General features: G+C 48.5%; 1 protein-coding gene across 4 annotated transcripts in view; it reads left to right on the top strand.

Moving 5' to 3' along the window:
- Positions 1-22,326, top strand: part of HERC2 (HECT and RLD domain containing E3 ubiquitin protein ligase 2) — a 217,205-nt gene that overhangs the window by 44,148 nt on the left and 150,731 nt on the right. For all 4 annotated transcript variants that reach the window (XM_029083305.1, XM_029083306.1, XM_029083302.2 and 1 more), the window contains exons 8-14: positions 2,077-2,187; positions 2,769-2,940; positions 10,290-10,463; positions 13,795-13,983; positions 14,995-15,146; positions 17,446-17,603; positions 17,690-17,803. In XM_029083305.1, the coding sequence (XP_028939138.1) occupies positions 2,077-2,187; positions 2,769-2,940; positions 10,290-10,463; positions 13,795-13,983; positions 14,995-15,146; positions 17,446-17,603; positions 17,690-17,803 (1,070 nt within the window). The remainder of the gene's footprint in view (positions 1-2,076; positions 2,188-2,768; positions 2,941-10,289; positions 10,464-13,794; positions 13,984-14,994; positions 15,147-17,445; positions 17,604-17,689; positions 17,804-22,326) is intronic.

Genomic DNA, 22,326 nt, shown 5'->3' with positions numbered 1-22,326 from the left:
TACACTGCGGGCCCCAGGGAGGACAGGGACTGTTTCCAGTCTGCTTGTGGACTCTCCCATTGCTTTCCACTTGTCAGCTGTGTGACAGTGGGCAAGTCACTTAACTTCTCTGTCCCTCAGTTACCTCATCTGTAAAATGGGGATTAACTGTGAGCCTCACGTGGGACAACCTGATTACCCTGTATCTACCCCAGCGCTTAGAACAGTGCTCTGCACATAGAAAGCGTTTAACAAATACCAACATTATTATAATTATTATTATTATTACAGTGCTTGGCACAATAGTAAGCACATGACAAGTATCACTATTATTGTTAGGAAGCAGCATGGCCTAGTGGAAGGAGCCTGGGCCTCAAAGTCAGGGGACCTGGGTTCTAATCCCAGCTCTTGTTTGCTGTGCAACTTTGGGTGAGACACTTAACTTCTCTGTGCCTCAGTTTCCTAACCTGCAAAATGGAGATTCAATACCTGTTCTCTTCCTACTTAGGCCGTGAGCCCCATAGGCGACAAGAACTGTGTCCAACCTGATTAGCTTGTATTTCCACCAGCACTTAGTTGAGTGATTGGAGCACAGTAAGTGCTTAACAAATGTCACAATTATTAGTACGAATCCCCTGCAGAGAGTCTTCCGTCGCCTGCAGTTGAAGTGGACAGCTTCTGATTTGACCACTAAATCTTACCGTTAAAAATTCTAGCAACTTGTTTTCCTTTGTTAATGGAGTATTGCTTTATTACTGCCGAATTCATCTTTTTATGGTTAATGGCTCTATCAGCTCTCATCAGCTGTATAGAACCCAAACACACTTTTTGATTTGATTCTCTGGGGAAGAGTCCTCCATAAAATCCTTCCCAAGCACAGCAGGAACCTTGGCGGGCAGTGTCAACGACACTCAGAAGTCATTCTGGATTTCTTGCAAAGCCTTTCCCCGTAAACTCATCTTGCGAAGGATTGATGCGTCGTTCAGCACTTCTCCCTCCATTCTCCTAGACTTAAAGGTCCTATTTTTGTACCCCATAAGGGTACTCAAAAGTGCATCATTCATTATCGGAGAAAATCTGGAGAGTGGAGAAAGGGAGAGATAAATTAGGAATGTCAAGTACAGACAGGAGTCTCCAAGTTCTCAGAAGTCCTCTGACTTCAGGAGTCTTTGGGAATTGGAGTTCACAGTTTTAAGCGAAGACACAAATATTCCCTAAGGAGGTTTCCTTGGTTTGGGTGCTCTACTTTTATTCGTTTTCCCGATACTCCTCACCAGGCATTTTCAGGAAAGATGGAGGAATAGGTAAAGGTCAAAGAAACAGAAGCCATCATCCATCCTTCCATTGATCTACCTTTCCCTTCCTCCTTCCCTCCCCTCCTCCTTCCCTCCCCTCCTCCTTCCCTCCCTTCCGCCCCTTTTCTCATGCTGGGGAAGTCAGAGGGGAAAGAATTGACCCCAGGACCTGCTCCCAAATCTTTGAGAGATCAGTGCATCCATGACAGTATTTGTTGACCAGAGAAAGGAATGCCTGCCTCTCCATCTGGGAGCCCAAGCCTTCCTTCACCGCTTTCCCCAAGGCGCGATGGGAGTTGCTGTTGGGCTCCCTTTTCCCGGCAGGAAACTGGGACACTGCTGTCAATCCCCTCTCTTCCCCAAAGACCATCAGAGTTAAGGGTTGGAAAATCTAAGCTCCTTGGACATACTCCTGCCCTCCCTTTCCTTCCTCCCCTCCACTGTATTTCCCTTAACATCAGCCTCCCAGGGAGTCCAGGCTCCTTGCAAGTGTGGTCAGGAGCAGACATCTCCCAAGGGAGAGTCCCATAAGTAGGTTCCGGAAGCTGGGAGTCACTTCGGGATTTTGCTTGAGGAAGCCGCCTTGCTCCCTCCACCCTTGCGGTGTCTGTGCCCACCCCTCTCTTTTTCGTTGACCACCTCGAACAGCAGGAGACGGGGTCCCGAACCCGTGGGCGGCATTATATTTTTCCCTCTTCTGGTTGGAGGGCCGTGGGGACGTCGGGATGGGCCAAGCGCGTTGCTCGGTTGCGTTGTCTCTTTGCGAAATGACGTCTGAGATCGGATTGTCTTTTGGTCGCAGTGACGTGCACGGGGCTCCGAGTGCTAAAGGGTCGGGCGCTATCCCCCTGCAAGACCAGCACCTGGCTCTAGCCATTCTGTTGGAGTTGGCGGTGCAGAGAGGCACCCTGAGGTGAGAAATGCAAGACTCTAGCACGCGCTGGCGTCTTATCGGCCCAACGTCCCGGGGTGTGTTTGCCCTTTTTCTCCTCTGGCTATTCCCTGGTGGTGCTTGGAAGCGAGAGGCCATTGATGAAGAGCTCTAAAGGTGTGGTCCGTCTTGGATCTCGGAACCTTAATGAGAGAAGAGCATTTTTGTGTAGTTTTCCCCCCCTCCCCTTACTGAATTTCTTTAGTTGTAACTATCTTCAGTTAATTTTAATTTGGGCAAGAAGCAGCACCTCGAACAGTTAGCCTACACAAGCAGGGAATTTATTATCTGCTCCTTTCTTCTAGATCATCAGGGCAATCTGTGTAAGTAGCAGCAGAGATTTGAGGTCTTATTTAGGCCCTGAATCCAGGACAAGAGTTTCAGCGATATTCCTTTGGCCACCTGTGAAACTCAGGGCCACGGAGCATTTATGCATCTCCCTCTCTCTCTCTTTTTTCCACCCACCCTCCCTCCCACTCCCCCTTTGGTTTCACGAATGCTCCAAAAACCCACTGCGCTTGAGGTAGGGATAAATGTTGTGGTTTTTTCGTTTTGTTCTTCAGCCAAATGCTGTCTGCCATCATGTTGTTGCTCCAGCTGTGGGATAACGGAGCCAGAGAAACGGATAATGAGCGTTCCGCCCAGGGAACCAGTGCCCCCTTGCTCCCTCTATTACAAAGGTTTCAAAGCATTCTCTGTAATCAAGAATCGCCGAATCCTCAAGATGAGATTCAGGTAGGGGAAATGGCAAAATTGCATATATCTTCTGACCTGACATGCTCAAGCTTGTTTTTTTGTGTGGTGTATGTCCCTATCTACATCTGCATATATAATGTCTTTTTATAGCACACACGTCTATATCTATAATGTCTCTATATAGCATGCGTACGCATGCACACAAACATAAGCCTACAACTTACAGACGTACATACACAGACGCATATGTAACTCAGGATGAGGCACGCTTAGGGGGCTAAAGTCCAGCTGAAGAAATTGCCTTTTCATTTAATGCCGGTACCTCTCTGAGTAGCTTTTTCTATCAGAATTTAACAACGTAAAAGGTAGCCATCATGGCATTCTGTTTCCTGCAGAATCACTGGTTGGGCACACCTTTCGGACCCCCCGATTTCAGTTTGTGAAAATCCTGCAGTTTTCAGGGTGTTTCTTGTTGCGCTTGGGGCTTTTTCTATTCTAGAAAACAGAGGAGGGAGCGGGAGTGGGATCAGGCCAGGCATGGGCTTATTGTGGCGGCCTTCCTTCCCCGGGATCCGGTCCACCGTAGGAACACCCAAGCTCCTCCCTGCCACGGGAGACTGCCTAGAAGCAACGTGGCGTAATGGTTAGAGCGTGGGCCTGGGAAGTCCGAAGGACCTGAGTTCTAATCCCGGCTCCACCACTTGTCCGCTGGGCGACCTTGGGCAACTCACTTTACTTTAGAGAAGCAGCGTGGCTCAGTGGAAAGAGCCCGGTTTTGAGAGTCAGAGGTCGAGGGCTCTCGTTATATCCCGTGTCAGCCTTCTCTCTGCTCTCCCGTCCTCCTCCCTCGCCCCGCTCCAGTCTATTCTTCACTCCGCCGCCCGGCTCATCTTCCTGCAAAAACGTTCTGGGCATGTCACTCCCCTTCTCAAACACCTCCAAAGGTTGCCTATCAACCTCCACTCAAAACAAAAACTCCTCACTCTAGGCTTCAAGGCTCTCCATCACCTTGCCTCTTCCTACCTCTCCTCCCTTTTCTCTGTCTACCGCCCACCCCGCACGCTCCGCTCCTCCGCCGCCCACCTCCTCACCGTCCCTCGGCCTCGCCTATCCCGCCGCCGACTCCTGGGCCACGTCCTCCCGTGGTCCCGGAACGCCCTCCCTCCTCACCTCCAACAATCTAATTCTCTTCCCCTCTTCAAATCCCTACTTGAAGCTCACCTCCTCCAAGAGGCCTTCCCACACTGAGCTCCCCCCTTTTTCCCTCTGCTCCCTCTACCCCCCCTTCACCTCTCCGCAGCTAAACCCTCTTCTCCCCCCTTTCCCTCTCCTCCTCCCCCTCTCCCGTCCCACCCCCTCAGCACTGTACTCGTCTGCTCAACTGTATATATCTTCATCAACCTATTTATTTTGTTTATTTTGTTTAATGAGATGTACATCACCTTGATTCTGTTTGCCATTGTTTTTATGGGCCTCTATAAATGGGGATTAAGGGGGAACAGAGACTGTGTTCAACACAATTATCTTGTATCTACCCCATCCCTTAGAACAGTACTTAGCACTTAAGAAGTACCGTAATCGTTAATCATTATTATTATTATTATTATTATTATTATTATTATTATCACGCTTTTGTTTGTATGTTCTAAATATTTACACAGACAGTGCTGGGAATGGAACAGGGAAATGGACCACGTTATATGTCAGTTTCTAAGCTTGTCTTTCTCCCCGGATTGTTAGCGCTAGGTGAGCAGGGACTGCTTTCAATTTAGGGTTTTTGAATATTTCCAAATTACATTCTGCCAAACGCTTGTTTCACATGCTAATGATGGTTTTCAGTGACTGATCTGGCCGCTAGGTTTTGGGGGAACATTGTCCATTTGCCAGTGTGGCTGTACTTTGGTTGGTTCTCTGTTACTCTTCAAGCGGATAGAAAGGAAAGTATTCCCTTGCTCTGCGCGTTTACTGAGCGAAAGAGTGGCCTAAAATCTATTCCAGTAGAAAGTGCTGGTTTCGCTGCATCATCGGCTCTTCCTCGGGATTGCATCCACAGAGGCCTTCAGAAGGCTCAGTAAACTCCAGGAAGCCTCCTCCTTCACTCCCGTGCCTGAGCCTCAGAGCGTCGCTGGCGGAAATCTAGATATTGGGCCAACTTCTTCCACTTGAAGTTTATCTTTGCGTGCTTTAACTCTGCCCTCTCCTCTGCCCAGCAGAATGATTTCTCCTCCCTTATTGACCCTGTGCCCGTCTCCCTCGCCACTTGTTCCACGCGTTTAACTCCCTCTTTACACCCCCGCCCTTCCACCTTCCCCTTCCTAGCCCCCAGTAACTTGACCACCTGTACTTCATCGAGAAAATTGACCCTGTCAGACGCGATCTCCTGAAAATCTCCCCTGCCCCTCTCCATTCCCCCCCCTCTCCTGCCCTTTCTTCAAATTGCCCAGCACTATCTCTAGAGGAGATCTCCTGCCTTCTCTCAAACCCACCCCCTTCACCTGCACATCCAACCCCATTCCTTCACACCTCATCGAAAAACTTGCCCCCTCCCTCTTCCCACCTTAACTGCCATCGTCAGTTGTTCACTCTCCAACGGCTTCTTCCCGGTGCTTCAAACATGCCCGTGTCTCCGCCTCCAAAAAAAACAAAACCCCTCCATTGACCCCATGGCTCCCTCCAGTTATTGTCCCCTCTCCCTCCTGCCATTTTTCTCCAAACACCTTGAGCGACCTGTCTGCACCCACTGTCTCCAGTTCCTCTCCTCCACTTCTCTCCTTGACCCTCTCCAGTCCCTCCACTCCACAGAAACCACTGACGATCTCCTCCTTGCCAGATCCTCTACTCCATCCTAATCGTCGCCCTCTCTCGAACACCGCTGCCCACCCCCTTCTCCTGGAAACGTGCGACCTCGGCTTCACTGACACGTTCCTCTCCTGGTTCTCCTGTCTCTCTGGCCGTTTCATCTCGGTCTCTTTCCGGGCTCCTCCTCTGCGTCCCATCCTCTAACTGTGGGAGTCCATTTAGGTTAAGTCTGGGCCCCCTCCTATTCGCCGTCTACACCCACTCCCTTGGAAAACTCATTGGCTCTCACGGCTTCACCTACCACCCCTGTGCCGATGGTACCCAAATCTGTGTCTCCGGCCCTGATCTCTCTCCCTCCCTGCATCTCCTCCGACATTTCCTCCTGCCTTCAAGACACCTCTTCTTGGACGTCCTCCCGTCACCCCAAATTTAGTATGGCTAAAACTGAACTTCTCCTCTTCCCACCCAAACCCTGGCCTCCTGCTCGCTTTCCTGTCACTTATTGACGGCACCGCTGTCCTTCCAGTCTCACAAGCCCGTAACCTTGGCATTATCCTTGACTCTTCCCGTTCATTCAACCCTAAATCCTGTCGGTCCCACCTTCACATCATCGCTAAAACCCGCCCCTTCCTCTCCATCTTACCTTGCCTTAATTATTGTTCCAGCCTCCTCGCCGCCCTCCCTGCCTCTCGTCTCTCCACACTCCGGTCCAACCTCCGTTCTGCTGCCCTACTCGTTGTCCTTCAAAAATATACACACCGTGTTTCCCAAGAACCTGCAGTGGGTGCCCATCCACCTCCACATCAAACAAAAACTCCTCACCATTGGCTTTAAAGCACTTAATCACCTTCCCCTCCTCTTCCCCCTCGCTATTCTCCGACTACAAGCCAGCCTGCACACTTTGTTCTTCTAATCCTAACCTTCTCACTCTACCTCCATCTTGTCTGTCTCGCCCCCGGCCTCTCGCCAACATCCCGGCTCTGGCCTGGACTGCCCTCCCTCCTCATATGTGACAGATATTTGCTCTCCCCTACTTCGAAGCCTTTTTGAAGGCACATCTCCTTCAAGAAGCCTTCCCTAAACCCTCCGCTCCCCTCTCCCACTCCCTTCTGCGTCGCCCTGACCTGCGCCCTTTATCCTCACTCCCAGCCCCTCAGCACATATGTATATACCTGTTATTTATTATTTATCTATCTCTCTATGTATATTAATGTTGGTCTCCCCCTCTACATTGTGAGCTCGTCGTGAGCGGGTAATGTGTCTGTGTGTTGTTATATTGTGCTCTCCCAAGCGCGTAGTACTGTGCTTTGCACACAGTAAGTAATAAATATGACTGAATTAATGAAGAGCTGTTCACACAGCTGTTGCACTCCTGTGCTTTGAATATTCACAACCCCCATCTTGTGATCTCTAATCACTTTTCACTCTGCCTGTCTCTGGGTGATATGGTTTTAATGACCAAAGAAAACTCTAAGGCTTTGGTCTAATACAGAGCTTCAGTACGTTTTTGTTCTGTCCCTATGGCATTCAAAAATTCCTCACCTAGCCTTAATTTTTAGTTTTTCCATTTGTGGATTAGTCTAGCTGTTAAGTCAAATTAAAGTCAAAGGCCTCGTTGCCAGTCGGTGTTGATTCAGCCGTCATATAGCTTTCAAAACAAGTCACTTCCTCCCCTGATCCCTTTTATTCTCTGTGTCCTTATCCCTATTTTATCCCTGGTTTATTTTGTTGGCCTTTTTGGTGTTGGTGAGTTAATTTCTAATTTTTGAACCATTAGTGATTTTATTTTATTATTTACTTGCAAATTGGCCATTCTGGCCATTTCTTGCCTGCCCCTCATGGTCCTTTGTTTCTGCTCCTTTGTCCCATGATTTGCTCTTGGGTTTTTCACTTGAACTCGTGAAAGCCAGGATCCTAGTCAAGGTTGATTGAAGCTCATCGGGCGGTTCCTCTCCTCGTTGGCTGCTTTTGGGGAATAATTTGCTTCTCTATTCCTCCTTCCAGTGCTTTATGAGGGATAATTGAAAATTATGGGTCTGAAATACTTGATGTTAAAGTACACCTATTCAGCCCTAATATGTTTCTCGCGATACGTTTTGACAAAACGTGAGACAGTTGAGGAGTGTTAGTTCAACATCGCGAGCCTATTGGATCCGGTTTGCGATAACGTTGGATGGAACAATTTAATAATAATAATAATAATAATGTTGGTATTTGGTAAGTGCTTACTATGTGCAGAGCACTGTTCTAAGCGCTGGGGTAGGTACAGGGTAATCAGGTTGTCCCACATAAGGCTCACAGTTAATCCCCATTTTACAGATGAGATAACTGAGGCCCAGAGAAGTGAAGTGACTTGACCACAGTCCCACAGCTGACAAGTGGCCGAGCCAGGATTTGAACCCATGATCTCTGCCTCCCAAGCCCGGGCTCTTTCCACTGAGCCACGCTGCTTCTAAGATGGCTTCAGTGGACGATTTTGCAAGTCACTGCCCACGTTTGAGAGTTAGGTGTGTCCGTTGCCTCTAAGGCCTCGATACTTTCACTGAATATTTTTACCGGCAAAGACAAGATATTCATTTTAAAATTTAATATATTCATTTAGGCAAGGCGTCATTTAACCTTTTGGGAAACGAAGTTTGCGGTGATAAGATTACCCTTATGCTTAAAGAAGTTCTTGAAATGATGAGTATTAACAGTATTAATTCTTCCTCTAGTGTAATAGTTGTGTTCTTGAAATCTCGTCAGAAACAAAACAGCATACAGAAATTAGGGGGATCTCCGGCTTCTGCCTGTAGAGCTTCTTCGAGCATCTGTGTTACGTTTCTCCCCCAGAGTCACCGAATCACTTTGTTAGCATTTTCCCGGGAACTGATTTGTAGTTGCTTAAAGGGCACTATTTCCAGGGAATATATGGTAATAGTGAACATTAAACCCGTACAATTTGATACTATTGAACTTCAACTCTAGTCGAAGACATTCCTGGGAAGAGCTGAATCGCCCAATGGCCATTTCTTGGCCACATCTTGGCATCGGGTTCCCCTCTTTTACGACTGTGTTTTATCCAAATCATGGATGGCAAACTTCTCAGGGAAGGGAAATTTAAAAATGGAATGGAAAGTTTAACAACAAAACACCCGAGTTGACTCCTGTCCCAGATTTCCCTTCTGACTCTACTTTGCTCTTAATCCCCTTGTCTCCGAACCACTGCTCGTGCTCGTCCCCCAGCGAGAAGCTCCTTCCCCCTTCAGATCCACCAGCTCCTCTTCCTCCTCACTTGCAAAAGCCTCCTCCTGCATTGCCCATTCCAAGCGCTTAGTACGGTGCTCTGCACATAGCACTCCATAAACACAATTGAATGAATGAATGAATGAATTCCTCAAGAGTAGATGATTTATTTTTTATTATGGGAGTCAAGCATAGTTTCAAGGGCTGGCGTAGATACAAATTTATACATTCATTCAACAGTATTTATTGAGCGCTTACTATGTGCAGAGCATTGTCCTAATCGCTTGGAATGGACAATTCGGCACAACAGATAGAGACCGTCCCTGCCCAGTGACGGGCTCACGGTCTCATCGGCGGAGGCAGAGGGCAGAGCAAAACGGAACAGAAATTTCAGATTCCATATGAATATATTCATATATGCCCATCAGTGAGTAGGGTCTAAAAATTATTTTGTAACATGCTTTTCCAGCTAATCAATAAAGCCAGGAATCAAATAGATTCCAAGCCAGTGGTCGATATTCTTGATAATTATGTTAACATTACATTTAAGTGCTCACTATGAGGAAAACAATGTCTTAAGTAGTGGTAGATAATACAAAACGGAGGAATTAGCGGACGATTCCTGCCTTTGATGAGCTTTGCAGTCTGACAGATTTATCAAGTCAGACCCAATCCTGACCCACATGGGTCTTACATTCTAAGTAGGAGGATAATAATAATAATAATATTGGTATTTGTTAAGTGCTTACTGTGGGCAGAGCACTGTTCTAAGCGCTGGGGGAGATACAGGATCATCAGGTTGTCCCATGTGGGGCTCCCAGTCTTCATCCCCATTTTACAGATGTCACTGAGGCCCAGTGAAGTGACTTACCCACAGTCACCCAGCTGCCAAGTGGCAGAGCCGGGATTTGAACCCACGCCCTCTGACTCCCAAGCCCGGGCTCTTTCCACTGAGCCACACTGAGACGGTTACTGTTGTAACTCAGTGCTTCATTTGGCAGAGAAGCAGCGTGGCTCAGTGGCAAGAGCCCGGGCTTGGGAGTCAGAGGTCGTGGGTTCTGATCCCGGCTCCACCGCTTGTCGCTATGTGACCTTGGGCAAGCCGCTTAACCTCTCTGTGCCTCAGTTCCCTCATCTGTAAAACGGGGATGAAGACTGTGAGCCCCACGTGGGACAACCTGATCACCTTGCATCTGCCCCTGTGCTTAGAACAGTGCTTAACTAACACTGTTATTTTTATTATTCATTGCAGAGCACCAATCTCCTAGTCAGAAATCAATACTGGTCATAATTTTAGCTTGTCGCTCATGTAACTTCTCTTTTTCTGAAATGATTGATTAATGGAGGATTTTTTCCCCCCCTAGATCCTGTCTGGCTCTCTGAGTCCCAATGAAAGTTTTCTGAGGTACCTCACTCTGCCCCAAGACAATGAATTAGCCATCGACTTGCGACAGACGGCAGTTGTGATTATGGCTCATTTAGATCGCCTGGCGACTCCCTGCATGCCGCCTCAATGTAGCTCGCCCAAATCCCATAAGGTATGTATATCTTCCCAAATGTTTACAGCTGTCACAAGTGAAAAGTCAATTGTTTTACTCATGTGGGGTCTAGTCACCTTCGCGGGAGCCCACTGAATGGAGCCATGTAAAATCAATCGGTGGTATTTATTGAGCGCTTGCCCCGGACAGTCATGTACCGCATGCCTGGGTTCGTACAGCAGGCGAAGAAGTAGACCTCATCCCAGCCCTCAGAGAGGTAAGATTCTTAGGACGCCGTGTGGCTCAGTGGAAAGAGCTTGGGCTTGGGAGGTCATGGGTTCGAATTCCAGCTCCGCCACTTGGCAGCCGGGTGACTGTGGGCAAGTCACTTCACTTCTCTGTGCCTCAGTGACCTCATCTGCAAAATGGGGATGAAGACTGAGCCTCACATGGGACAAGCTGATGACCCTTTATCTCCCCCAGTGCTTAGAACAGTGCTCTGCACATAGTACGCGCTTAACAAATACCAACATTTTTAGTAGTATTATTTACAGTCTCCTGGGGGGGGGAACAGACGTTGAACTCAATTACGGATGGGAGGCAGTGTGGCCTAGTGGAAAGAGAACGGGGCTGAGAGTCAGAGGAGCTGGGTGCGAACGAGGGGTCAGCAGTGAGAGAAAGGAGAGCTGGGTGCATTGAGCAGAGCAGTAAGTAATAATAATAATAATGATGGCATTTCTTAAGTGCTTACTATGTGCAAAGCACTGTTCTAAGCGCTGGGGGGATGCAAGGTGATCAGGTTGTCCCATGTGGGGCTCACAGTCTCTGTCCCCGTTTTACAGATGAGATAACTGAGGCTCAGAGAAGTGAAGTGACTTGCCCACAGTCACACAGCTGGCAAGTGGCGGAGCCAGGATTAGAACCCACGACCTCCGACTCTCAAGCCCGGGCTCTTTCCTCTGAGCCGTGCTGCTTCAAACCTCGGAGTAACCTGTTGGACCTAGGTTGTAGTGGGAGAAGAGCGAGGATGAATAGTGGGGAGAGAGCTGCCTGAGGGAGGAAAAAGCCACCACGGTCAGGAAAGGCAGCCATCGGAGGTTTTTGAGGAGCCCGGAGACCTACGCGACAGAGGGAAATATGGCCGGGAGAAGGGTGAGGCTGGAGGCGGGGAGGTCGGTGAGGAGGCCGATGCGGAGGTCAGGCTGGGATATGAAAAATTCACGGACCAGTGTAGTCGGGAAGGAAACAATTGAGAAGAAGGGACCAGCTTTCGGAGACGTACGAAGATAGATTCGACGGGATGTGGCGACTGACTGAATGAGCAGTTTGATGGCGAGGGGAGTCAAGGATAAGGGTAAGGCTGTGGTTTGGTGAAGCAGGGAGAATGGTGGTGGGGTCAGCAGAGTTGTGCGGAGGAGAGGGTTGGAAATACTTTGGGTTTGGAGTGTCGGCAGGACATCCACATAGAGATTTCCCGAGTTAGAGGATGGGAGGCAGAGGAGGAGACCAAGAAGGAGCAGTCAGAGAGATAGTAGTAGAACCAGAAACGGGCAGTGTCGGAGAGGCCAAGGTTTGTTCGCCTCTCCAGGAGGAGGAGGAGGTCTGGAGTGTCGAGGGCCGCTGGAGGATTAAGAGTCCTTTAGGTTTGGCAAGGAGGAGATCTCTGTCCCGGGGTGAACATTTTCGTATCGACCCAAACCCTAAAGTGTGAACTACTTCCGCTGTCAAGCAGAGAAGCCTTGATCGAGTCTTTGTTCCCGCTGGAACGATCTTAACAGGGAATGACGGTACGCGAGGGGATGATGGTCATAGTTTACCACCGTTAAAGGTCGAGTCCAGGGTCTGGCCCAGGAACGACATTCCTCCCGTTCCTGTGCTTCGTGGGGAACTTGGGAGATCTGTCTAGAATCCCTATAGGAGCTTGCCTTCCTTGAGACGGCGAGCTCGTTATGAGCGGGGAACTTGTCCACTAATTCCGTCGTATTGGACTTGCCCAAGTACTCTGCGGTAGTAAGCACTCAAATTCCGTTGACTGATGGATCGCCTCCACTGACTGACTGTTGGGCTCCCTGTAATGATGGTTCACTCTTTTCTGGCTTTCTCTGCCATTCTCTCATCCTTTTGAGTAATTAAGCATCCCAAAATAATCCACGCATCTCTTTCTAATCATTCGTCGGGCAGCTTTCTGGTAAAAAACCCAAACAGAACAGTAGTATTTATTGAGTGCTTACTATGTGCAGAGCACTGTACTAAGCGCTTGGAATGTACAAATCAGTAACAGAGACAGTCCCTGCCCTTTGACGGGCTTACAGTCTAATCATGGGAGACGGACAGACAAAAACAATGGCAATAAATAGAATCAGGGGGATGAACATCTCATTAAAACAATAGCAAATAAATAGAATCAAGGTGACGTACATCTCATTAGCAAAATAAATAGGGTAATGAAAATATATACAGTTGAGTGGATGAGTACAGTGCTGAGGGGAGGGGAAAGGAGAGGGGGAGGAGCAGAGGGAAAGGGGGGAAAGGAGGGTTTAGCTGCGGAGAGGTGAAGGGGGAGGTAGAGGGAGCAGAGGGAAAAGGGGAGCTCAGTCTGGGGAGGCCTCTTGGAGGAGGTGAGCTTTAAGTAGGGTTTTGAAGAGGGGAAGAGAATCAGTTTGGCGGAGGTGAGGAGGGAGGGCATTCCAGGACCGCGGGAGGACGTGATCCAGGGGTCGGCGGCGGGATAGGTGAGAACGGGGGCCGGTGAGGAGGTGGGCGGCGGAGGAGCGGAGCGTGCGGGGTGGGCAGTGGAGAGAGAGAAGGGAGGAGAGGTAGGAGGGGGCGAGGTGATGGAGAGCCTCGAAGCCTAGAGTGAGAAGTTTTTGTTTTGTGCGGAGGTTGATAGGCAGCCAATGGAGGTTTTGAAGAAGGGGAGTGACATGCCCAGAGCGTTTCTGCAGCGTAATAGATGTGATTGGTTGATTGACTAGGTGTAGCTCATTATTACTTATGAATCTGGTTTTGTAGAAAAGAGCTCTGATACTTTTAACTGTATTTTTCTGTTAGTTCTTTGAGCAGATTGTATTTTTTTTAGCCATTTCCCATATGTGCATGTCGTGTCTTTGCCAGCAGAATATAGGTAACAGTATCTCAAAATACTCAGCTTGTAATTTCTTATCGACATAGCCCTGATCTTCAGAAAACTCTATTTAGCTGGGAATCTTCTGCCTAGAGAGCAGTGGAAAGTAATCGATTCTCTAGTAGGCCAATCTGGGAAAACCAGGCCTCTGTTGCGGTATTTGGTTGGAGTGACCTGATTGGGCTACTTGCCTGGATTGTATTAAGTGGAAAATTGTTCAGTGTCCTCAACCGCTTGCAAATGGAGCTCGACTTTACTGTCTTGCAGGGATCATTACAAGAAGTCATAGGTTGGGGCTTAATAGGATGGAAGTATTATGCAAATGTCATCGGACCAATCCAGTGTGAAGGTCTCGCGAACCTTGGGGTCACCCAGATTGCCTGTGCTGAAAAACGTTTCCTCATCCTCTCTCGCAACGGAAGGGTGTACGTGCAGGCGTACAACAGTGATACCCTGGTAGGTGATTCTCGTCTCCCCGCTTCAGCGACCTGGGGTCCCACTCTGGTTTTCGATGGCCGTGTTTCCTAGCTGGTCCTCTTATCATTAGGCCTCTGGGTTGAGTATTTTTACGAAAGAATTTCACAGATCCCCTTGTCAGCTGTGTGACTGTGGGCAAGTCACTTCACTTCTCTGTGCCTCAGTTCCCTCATCTGTAAAATGGGGGTGAAGAATGAGCCTCACGTGGGACCACCTCATTCCCCTGTGTCTACCCTAGCGCTTAGAACAGTGCTCTGCACGTGGTAAACGCTTAACAAATACCAACATTATTATTATTAATTTTGTCATCTTGTCACCGGTTCCCTCTTCCCCGTCGCCAAGCTCTGGATACCGAGAGTGACAAGTCCTCGTCCTCGATGTAGTGGATAGAGGATGGGAGTCTAGTGGATAGAGGATGGGAGTCAGAAGGACCTGGATTTGAATCGTGGATCCGCCTCGTACCTGCTGTGTGCCCGTGGGCAAGTCACTTCACTTCCCTGTGCCTCAGATACCTCATCTGTAAAATGGGGATTAAGGCTGTGAGCCTGGGCCGTGTCCAACCTTCTACCTACCCCAGCACTTAACAAATACCATAGAAACAAGGCCGAAGTAGAAAGGACCAGGTTAAAATAATCTCTCCTGTCATCTCCTAAAGAGAAAGGAGAGATGATTTAACCCGGTCCTTCCTATCAAAAAAATGGAACACCTTGAATCAGGACCTCGAAATATAATAGTCCTTTAGATCTGTTATTTTCTCATACGCAGTATGCTCTGTGAAAGCCATTTTCCATGCAGAATTTTTAATACTGCTTGTAATACAGAAGATGAACTCCTTACATAGCTCGCTATCCTGCTCAGGGGTGGGCTGGGGGTAATGGATGTCTGGAATATCAGTGGAGAAAACTGCATCGTTAAGCACTTGTAGGTTCGTCACAGGGCCTCTTTCTAGAGTCAGGCTCGAGACTTGACTTTGCATTTATCTTCTCTCAGGGACCCCAACTCGTACAAGGTCTCGCCTCCCGAAATATCGTGAAAGTTGCAGCCCATTCCGACGGTCACCATTACCTTGCCTTGGCAGCGACAGGAGAGGTGTTCTCTTGGGGGTGTGGAGACGGCGGAAGATTAGGCCACGGGGACACAGTGTACGTATAATGCCTCTCCCTCACCTGTCCGGGTGGGAAACTCTTACTTTGGAAGGTCACACAAAATTCCCCAGTGGCCTGTGTGTTCAGGGGTGGCCATGTCGCTTCCTAAGGGTCGCCGGACTTGTGGCCTGGTGTTGACCTGAGTTTTATGGAGATTTCAGGTAGGGGCTTGGCAGAAGAAACCTCCCAAGGTCCCGGGCCGGGCTTCGTGACCTGTCCTGAACCTTTCCCACTGGGACGGCTGCGGCCGGAGCGGTTCTCCAGAGATTGTCATGGGGGGAGTTGGAATAGCTGGACGTTCCAGATGTGAATGATGTTGTCCGGCTGCCCGTTCCGGCTGCTGGCAGAGCCGCTGCGACGCCACAACTTTACTGTGTTTCCGTGGAGAGCCTCTGTAATCCTTCAGATTTCCTTTATCAAATTTTGACTGTAGTGTACCTGATTAGAGCTCTGGCCCGGTTTGGGCCCAGGAACCGTGATCTCGATACTGCCCTACTGGATTGAAAACCGTTTTATGTTTTCCCAGGGCGGTTGGAAGTTAGTAGTCTTTCCTGAGCACCTGCGGTGTGCAGAACACTGAACTAAACTCCTGAAAAATCTTCTAATTCTGGCAGTCCTCCAGTATGTAACGTTAAGGGCCTGTCTTTCCTCTCGTAATTTAAAAATTCTCTTTCTCCAAAGCTTTGCCACAGCATGGTCTGTACGGTTAAATCCAGCTAATGCCAGTAATTAGTAGAGGGCTTCTATTTTTCCTCGGTGCTTTCCCTTGAATTATGTCATTTAGAAGCAACGTGGTATAGTGGAAAGAGCACCGACTTGGGAGTCAGAGGTCATGGGTTCTACTCCCGGCTCTGCCCCGATCAGCCGTGTGACCTTGGGCAAGTCTCTTGACTTCTCTGTGCTTCAGTTACCTCATCTGTAAAATGGGGATTAAGACTGTGAGCCTCACGTGGGACAACCCGATTACCTGACGTCTCCCCCAGCGCTTAGAACAGTGCTCGGCACATAGTAAGCGCTTAACAGATGCCATCATCGTTATTATTTTCATGCCATTCCCTGGAGACGGGGCAAGATGGGTATTTTTATCCCCACTTTATAGATGAGGAATTTGAAGCTGAGAGAGACTGAGGCAGATATGGGACTAGACTTCCAGCCTTTTGACATCCAGAACCAGGACATTACCCCCGCAGGGCCTGCCCACTGGCCAAAGGCAGAGAGTGGGGGATTACAGATGAGTCGGAAAGCGGTCAATCTGAAATTCATGCCCACCTTGTTGTATAATGTGAGGGCTGCATTGTAGAAAGCGCTGCATTGAGGAAAACTGGCACCAAAGCACTCACCTCAGGCTCACAGTTTTTTCCTCAAACGTGGAATGCCGGGACCAAACATTCCCTAATTCTCTAGCCAGAATGCTTCTTTTGGGTATTAGTATTTGGTGGGGATATCTTCCTGAATAGCCAGTCCGCGTACTAGCTGCCGGACCTGATGTTTGATGGACGGGACTGTTTGGAAGTCAGATTAGCGGAATACCATGTTGCCCCTCTACCCTCTCCTACCTCAACAGCCTTCCTCAGCTGACCCTGGAGGGGTGATGCAGAACACCTAGGAACACTGTGAATTTCTTTTCCCCCTCGGAAGCAGGTGGCCAAGGCTGTGTCCGGGAATGCCTTCCCTCCTCTCCTCCGCCAAACTAACTCTCTTCCCCTCTTCAAAGGCCTACTGAGAGCCCACCTCCTCCAAGAGGCCTTCCCAGACTCAGCTTCTCCTTTTCCCTCTGCTCCCTCTCCCTTCCCCCCTTCACCTCCCTTCAGCTAAGCCCTCTTTCCCTCTGCTCCTCCCCCTCTCCCTTCCCCTCCCCTCATCACTTTCCTTATTTGTATACATTTTTATTACCCTATTTATTTTGTTTATGAAGTGTCCATCCCTTTGATTCTATTTATCGTGTTCTATTTTTGTCCATCTGTCTCCCCCGATTAGACTGTGAGCCCGTCAGTGGGCAGGGATCGTCTCTATCTGTTGCCGAATTGTCCATTCCAAGCGCTTAGTCCAGTGCTCTGCACGTAGTGAGCACTCACTAAATACTATTGAACGAATAAATGAACGAACTCCTTGTGGGCAGGCATTATGTCTCCTGACTCCTCCCAGGTGCTCTGCACACAGTAAGTGCTCCGGGAAATGCCCCCGATTGATTGATTTGCTCTTTCTTCCGGGACAGATCATAAACGCACCTCGGGGTGGTAAAATGCCAGCTCTCAGTTGTTAGGAGATATCTCATTCCTCTTTTCTCTTTCAACAGGCCGCTAGAGGAACCGAAGATGATATCGGCCCTCTCTGGAAAACAGGCCGGGAAACACGTAGTCCACATTGCCTGTGGGAGCACGTACAGCGCAGCCATCACTGCGGAGGGAGAGCTCTATACGTGGGGCCGGGGAAACTATGGCAGGCTGGGCCATGGTATGCTCTTTGGGCTTTTTCAGCGGGGCGTATTAAAGCGGGGGATTTTGACGGGAGTTGACGGGCCGGTAATTTCTATTTTGTAGGCTCCAGTGAAGATCAGACGATCCCAATGTTAGTAACGGGTCTGAAAGGACTGAAGGTCATCGACGTGTCTTGCGGCAGCGGAGACGCTCAAACTCTTGCGGTGACTGAGAACGGTAAGTTGGTAAATGAAATTAGGCCCGCCGGGGAGGCGGCTTTGGCTCAGCGGTAAGAGCGTGGGTCTGGGAGTCGGGAAATGCCAGCTCGCTCCTCGGCCTACTGCGTCACCTTGGGCGTGTCACTTTTTTATATAAAATGAATGGTATTTTTGTTAAGCGCTGTCTGTGCTAAGTTTGGGGGTAATAATAATAATAATGTTGGTATTTGTTAAGCGCTTACTATGTGCAGAGCACTGTTCTAAGCGCTGGGGTAGACACAGGGGAATCAGGTTGTCCCACGTGGGGCTCACACAGTCTTCGTCCCCATTTTACAGATGAGGTAACTGAGGCACAGAGAAGTTAAGTGACTTGCCCATAGTCACACAGCTGACAAGTGGTGGATCCGGGATTTGAACCCATGACCTCTGACTCCAAAGCCCGTGCTCTTTCCACTGAGCCATGCTGCTTCTCTGGTAGATCCAGGCTAGTCAGATTGGACACCGTCCCTGTCCCGTACGGGGCTGACAGTCTTAATCCGCGTTTTGCAGATGAGATAACTGATGCCCGGAGAAGTTAAGTGGCTGGCCCAAGGTCAGACAGCAGATGTGTAGCGAGCAGGGTTTAGAACCCAGGTCCTTCCGACTTCAAGGCCCATGCTCCATTCAGTAGGCCAGTCTGCTTCTTCAGCAGATCATTTGACCTCTCCGAGTCTCAGTTCCCTCATCTGTAAACTGTGAACTCCCTACTTTTTAGTTAGGGAGCTTCATAGGAGACAGAGACCAGGTCCGATCTGATTATTGTATCTCTATTCCACTGGTTGGCACGTGATAGACACTTAACCGATTCCATCATCGTTATTGTTATTGCAGCGTGTAAATAAAGACCTGGCACGTTTGCCTCCTGAGGTGATTAGTAAGGTGTCACGGTCAGAAGGAGTAGTCAAAGAAAGCCTCTTCAAATAGGTGGCCTTAATGGAGAAGCTTTTGAGAGTCGGGCGGGATGAGATTTGGCGGATTTCATCAAGGAAGGAATTCCACCCGGGGGAAAGGCGTGGACGGGATGTCGGAGGCAGAAGAGTCGTAAGCCTAAGAGAGGAAGAAATCAGTTTGGGTAGAGCCAAGAGTGAGCGTTGGAGTGGAGTTTGAGCTCCTGAGGGCAAAGATCGTGTTTACTGTCTCGGTTGTACTTTCCCAAGCAGTGCTTTGTCGTGAATATTACAGATTTATTGACTGATTGATTGAAGGCAGTAGATGGCTTAGAAGGAGTCAGTCAATGGCGAGTCCTCTGTCTCTGTGAGCTCTCCTCCGTCACATAGTTTTGCTTAATATAGGCCTATGGACTCAATGTCTAGCCAATTCACACGTAGCAAGTGCTGCTCTCCTTTCTGAGGGATGACTGCTCCCTCGGTAATATAGCGGTCCAGTGTGCCGTGATGTAAGGATTTAACAAGCGAGACAGAGCGATTTCGTTTTGGGCTGGTAGGTCAGGTTTTGAGAATACTAGCAGTCAGACCGGAAAGCGTCTTGACAGTATGTGTGTTCAATTAGGTGACTGCCTATCTAATTTAGATTCTTCGTTTGAAGATGAAGATACCACAGCGGCCTTCGGTGGCCTGTTCTGAGCTGGAAGTATTCTGAAATGCATGAACGTTTCTTTCCGTCAAATAAAAATCCCTTCAGCTCCAATTTAAGGAACCTCCTCCTTTTTTGGTTGTCTGTCCCCCAGGAGCTTAGTGCAGGCTCGTGTACCCAATGGTGCTCAGTAAAAGCTTTTGGGTTTGATAATAATAATAATAATAATGTTGGTATTTAAGCGCTTACTATGTGCAGAGCACTGTTCTAAGCACTGGGGTAGGTAGGGTAATCAGGTTGTCCAACATGAGGCTCACAGTTAATTCCCATTTTATAGATGAAGTAACTGAGGCACAGAGAAGTTAAGTGACTCGCCCACAGTCACACAGCTGACAAGTGGCAGAGCTGGGAGTCGAACCCATGACCTCTGACTCCGAAGCCCAGGCTCTTTCCACTGAGCCATGCTGCTTTGATGATGACATGGAGAACAGCCACCTCAAGCAGACACCTCATTGAACCCGAGTGAAACGGTTTTCAGTCCCCTACCTTCTTGTCTCCCGGGAAAGTCATTTCAGTTGATTTAACTCGTCCTCACCACCACCAACGACAATAAAAATAAGACCCGAGGTTCATTTCGGCTGGAGGAGTAGCTTCCCACCACTCTGGGAAGACCAGCCCATGTCCAAAAGTCAGGACATTTTAAATGTTGGGGAAGGTTGCTTGCAGCGTTCCCACCTCGGTGGGCCAGACCTGTGGCACAGTGGAGGAGCGGGTTGGTGTCTTCCCTTTGTAGACCCCAAGGCTTGGAAGGGAGCAGGACTGATCTGCAGCTTCTCCTGCCTACGGTGCGCCCACTTCAACTTTCTGGCACCCTCATTCTGTTGCCTGCCTCAGTATCCCAGTGACAGGCATCACCTTTCCCAACTTCCTCAGGTGCTCTGTCATTTCCGTGTTCATTCCATGGCAGACATCTTGCCAGGGTCGGAGAGAGTTACCTCAGAATTAGTACAGTACCAAGTGCTTAGTAGAGTGCTCTGCCCACGGTGAGCCCTCAGTGAGAGGCAGCGTGGCTCAGCGGAAAGAGCCCGGGCTTGGGAGTCAGAGATCATGAGTTCGAATCCTGGCTCCTCCTCTTGGCAGCTGGGTGACTGTGGGCAAGTCACTTCACTCTGTGCCTCAGTGACCTCGTCTGTAAAATGGGGATGAAGACTGTGAGCCTCGTGTGAGGCAACCTGATTGGCCTCTATCTCCCCCAGCGCTTAGAACAGTGCTCTGCACATAGTAAGCGCTTAACAAACACCAACATTATTATTATTATTATTATTATTATTATTATTATTATTATTATTAAATAGGACTGAATGAATCCCAGCTGGCCAATTTCTCTTTCTCGCTGTTCAAAAACTCCCAATTTCTCTTTCTCTCTGTTCAAAAGGCTTCACCATTCCTCTGAATTCTTTTCAGACCTTCTCCAATGGATCCTGGGCTATAGAGATCAGAGAGGACTGGTTTCCCGTCTTTCCAACCTGGTTTAAATTTACAGTGGAATACTCTCAGTCCCTCCCGAAGCAGCATTTCCTACCAAACTGTAATTTCCCAGCCTGGTTTTAGTCAGAAACTCAATTGCAAACATTTCAGACTTCCCAAAGTGGTCGATCTCGCCTGGCCAAGGACCAGATGACGTGGCCCAAGGACCGTTCTCTGCTTGTCCGTCAGATTAAGGGACGTGGTCTGCCTGAGGTAACGCTCAGTGGAATGAGTCGGGAGAGCCTGATTAACGCCTCCCTCTTAGATGGCTCCGTCCGTTGGTTGGATGAGTCTGCGTACGTTCGTTCAGCACCAGTGTGGTCATCGCGTTGCGTCAATCATTTCCGCATCTGGTGATCGTATGACCGGTTTTTGTTGATCTTCTCTTCTTGATGCTGTTAATACGATCTCCTCTTATGGTAGTACATGGTTTTTACTCTTAGGATTGAAGCCCAAACTACGTAATCATCATTTTCTGCTCTTATCGATCAATCAGTGGTACATATTAAGTGTTTATTGTGTGCGGAGCACTGTTTTAAAGCCTTACTCCCTAAGCTCCCATGCTCCTTACTTGGCAAATAATGTCTGTCCAAGTGATCTGTCCCACACTCGTCCTTCACCGTATGTTCTTCCCTAGTTATTTGTCAAGGAATTGATGCCGGAATGTTTTGTTTTCCAGTGGCGGGGCCTCTTATAATCCAATATTTTCTTTTAAGGGGACTGGGATCTGGGAGGCTCACTTCCCTAAAGTAGGCTCTCCCCACCCTTCCATTCCCCTGCTTGATACTAATCTATTGAGTTGCTGTCTAAAGTCAGATATTTTTTTATTAAGGAGGGTCGGAATCGGATACTCCCTCTGTCCAGTAAGGAGAGCGAGGGACATTTCAGTTCCAGTGATAACAGTTATTCCAGCCTTATTCCCATCCCCTCCGTTAACATTTAGTCTCTTTCATAAAAATAAAAACGGGACAAGGCCACAAGTCTCCACTTTATATATACATTCTTTTCTCTGCCTTTTATAATAATGTAAAGTATGTTTTTGTGCTCCCAAGATCCAAGTTGATCAGAGTAATATAAACGTATTTTAAAAATTACTGAAAAGAATAGTACAGTTACACGATCAGATAACAATGCAAGTATGAACCAGGAATAAAACATTTGGAATTGGTGTTTTTATTTGTTCAAATGTAAGTGTATAAGTGTGTTTTCTTTCTAATCTGTAAGCGAAAAGTCACCACGTCCGGACATAGTAAGAATGTATTATTAATCAGATGGCTTATAGAGAACAAACAGCTATTGAAATGGGCTCTTAATCTCTATTCAAGGCAGCCAAGCCCTCGAATGAACGACGGGGGCCGTTGGGGACAGGCTCTGTGAGGAGCCGGTCCTTCTGCGTGTTCTGCAAAGTAGAAGTGAATAACGACCTGCAGTAAATCCTGGTTG

Source organism: Ornithorhynchus anatinus, chromosome 18, assembly GCF_004115215.2.
Source record: "Ornithorhynchus anatinus isolate Pmale09 chromosome 18, mOrnAna1.pri.v4, whole genome shotgun sequence".
In the NCBI taxonomy this organism is placed as follows: Eukaryota; Metazoa; Chordata; class Mammalia; order Monotremata; family Ornithorhynchidae; genus Ornithorhynchus; species Ornithorhynchus anatinus.
Note: the sequence above shows the minus strand (reverse complement) of the source record. Positions and strands in the feature narration are given on the sequence as shown.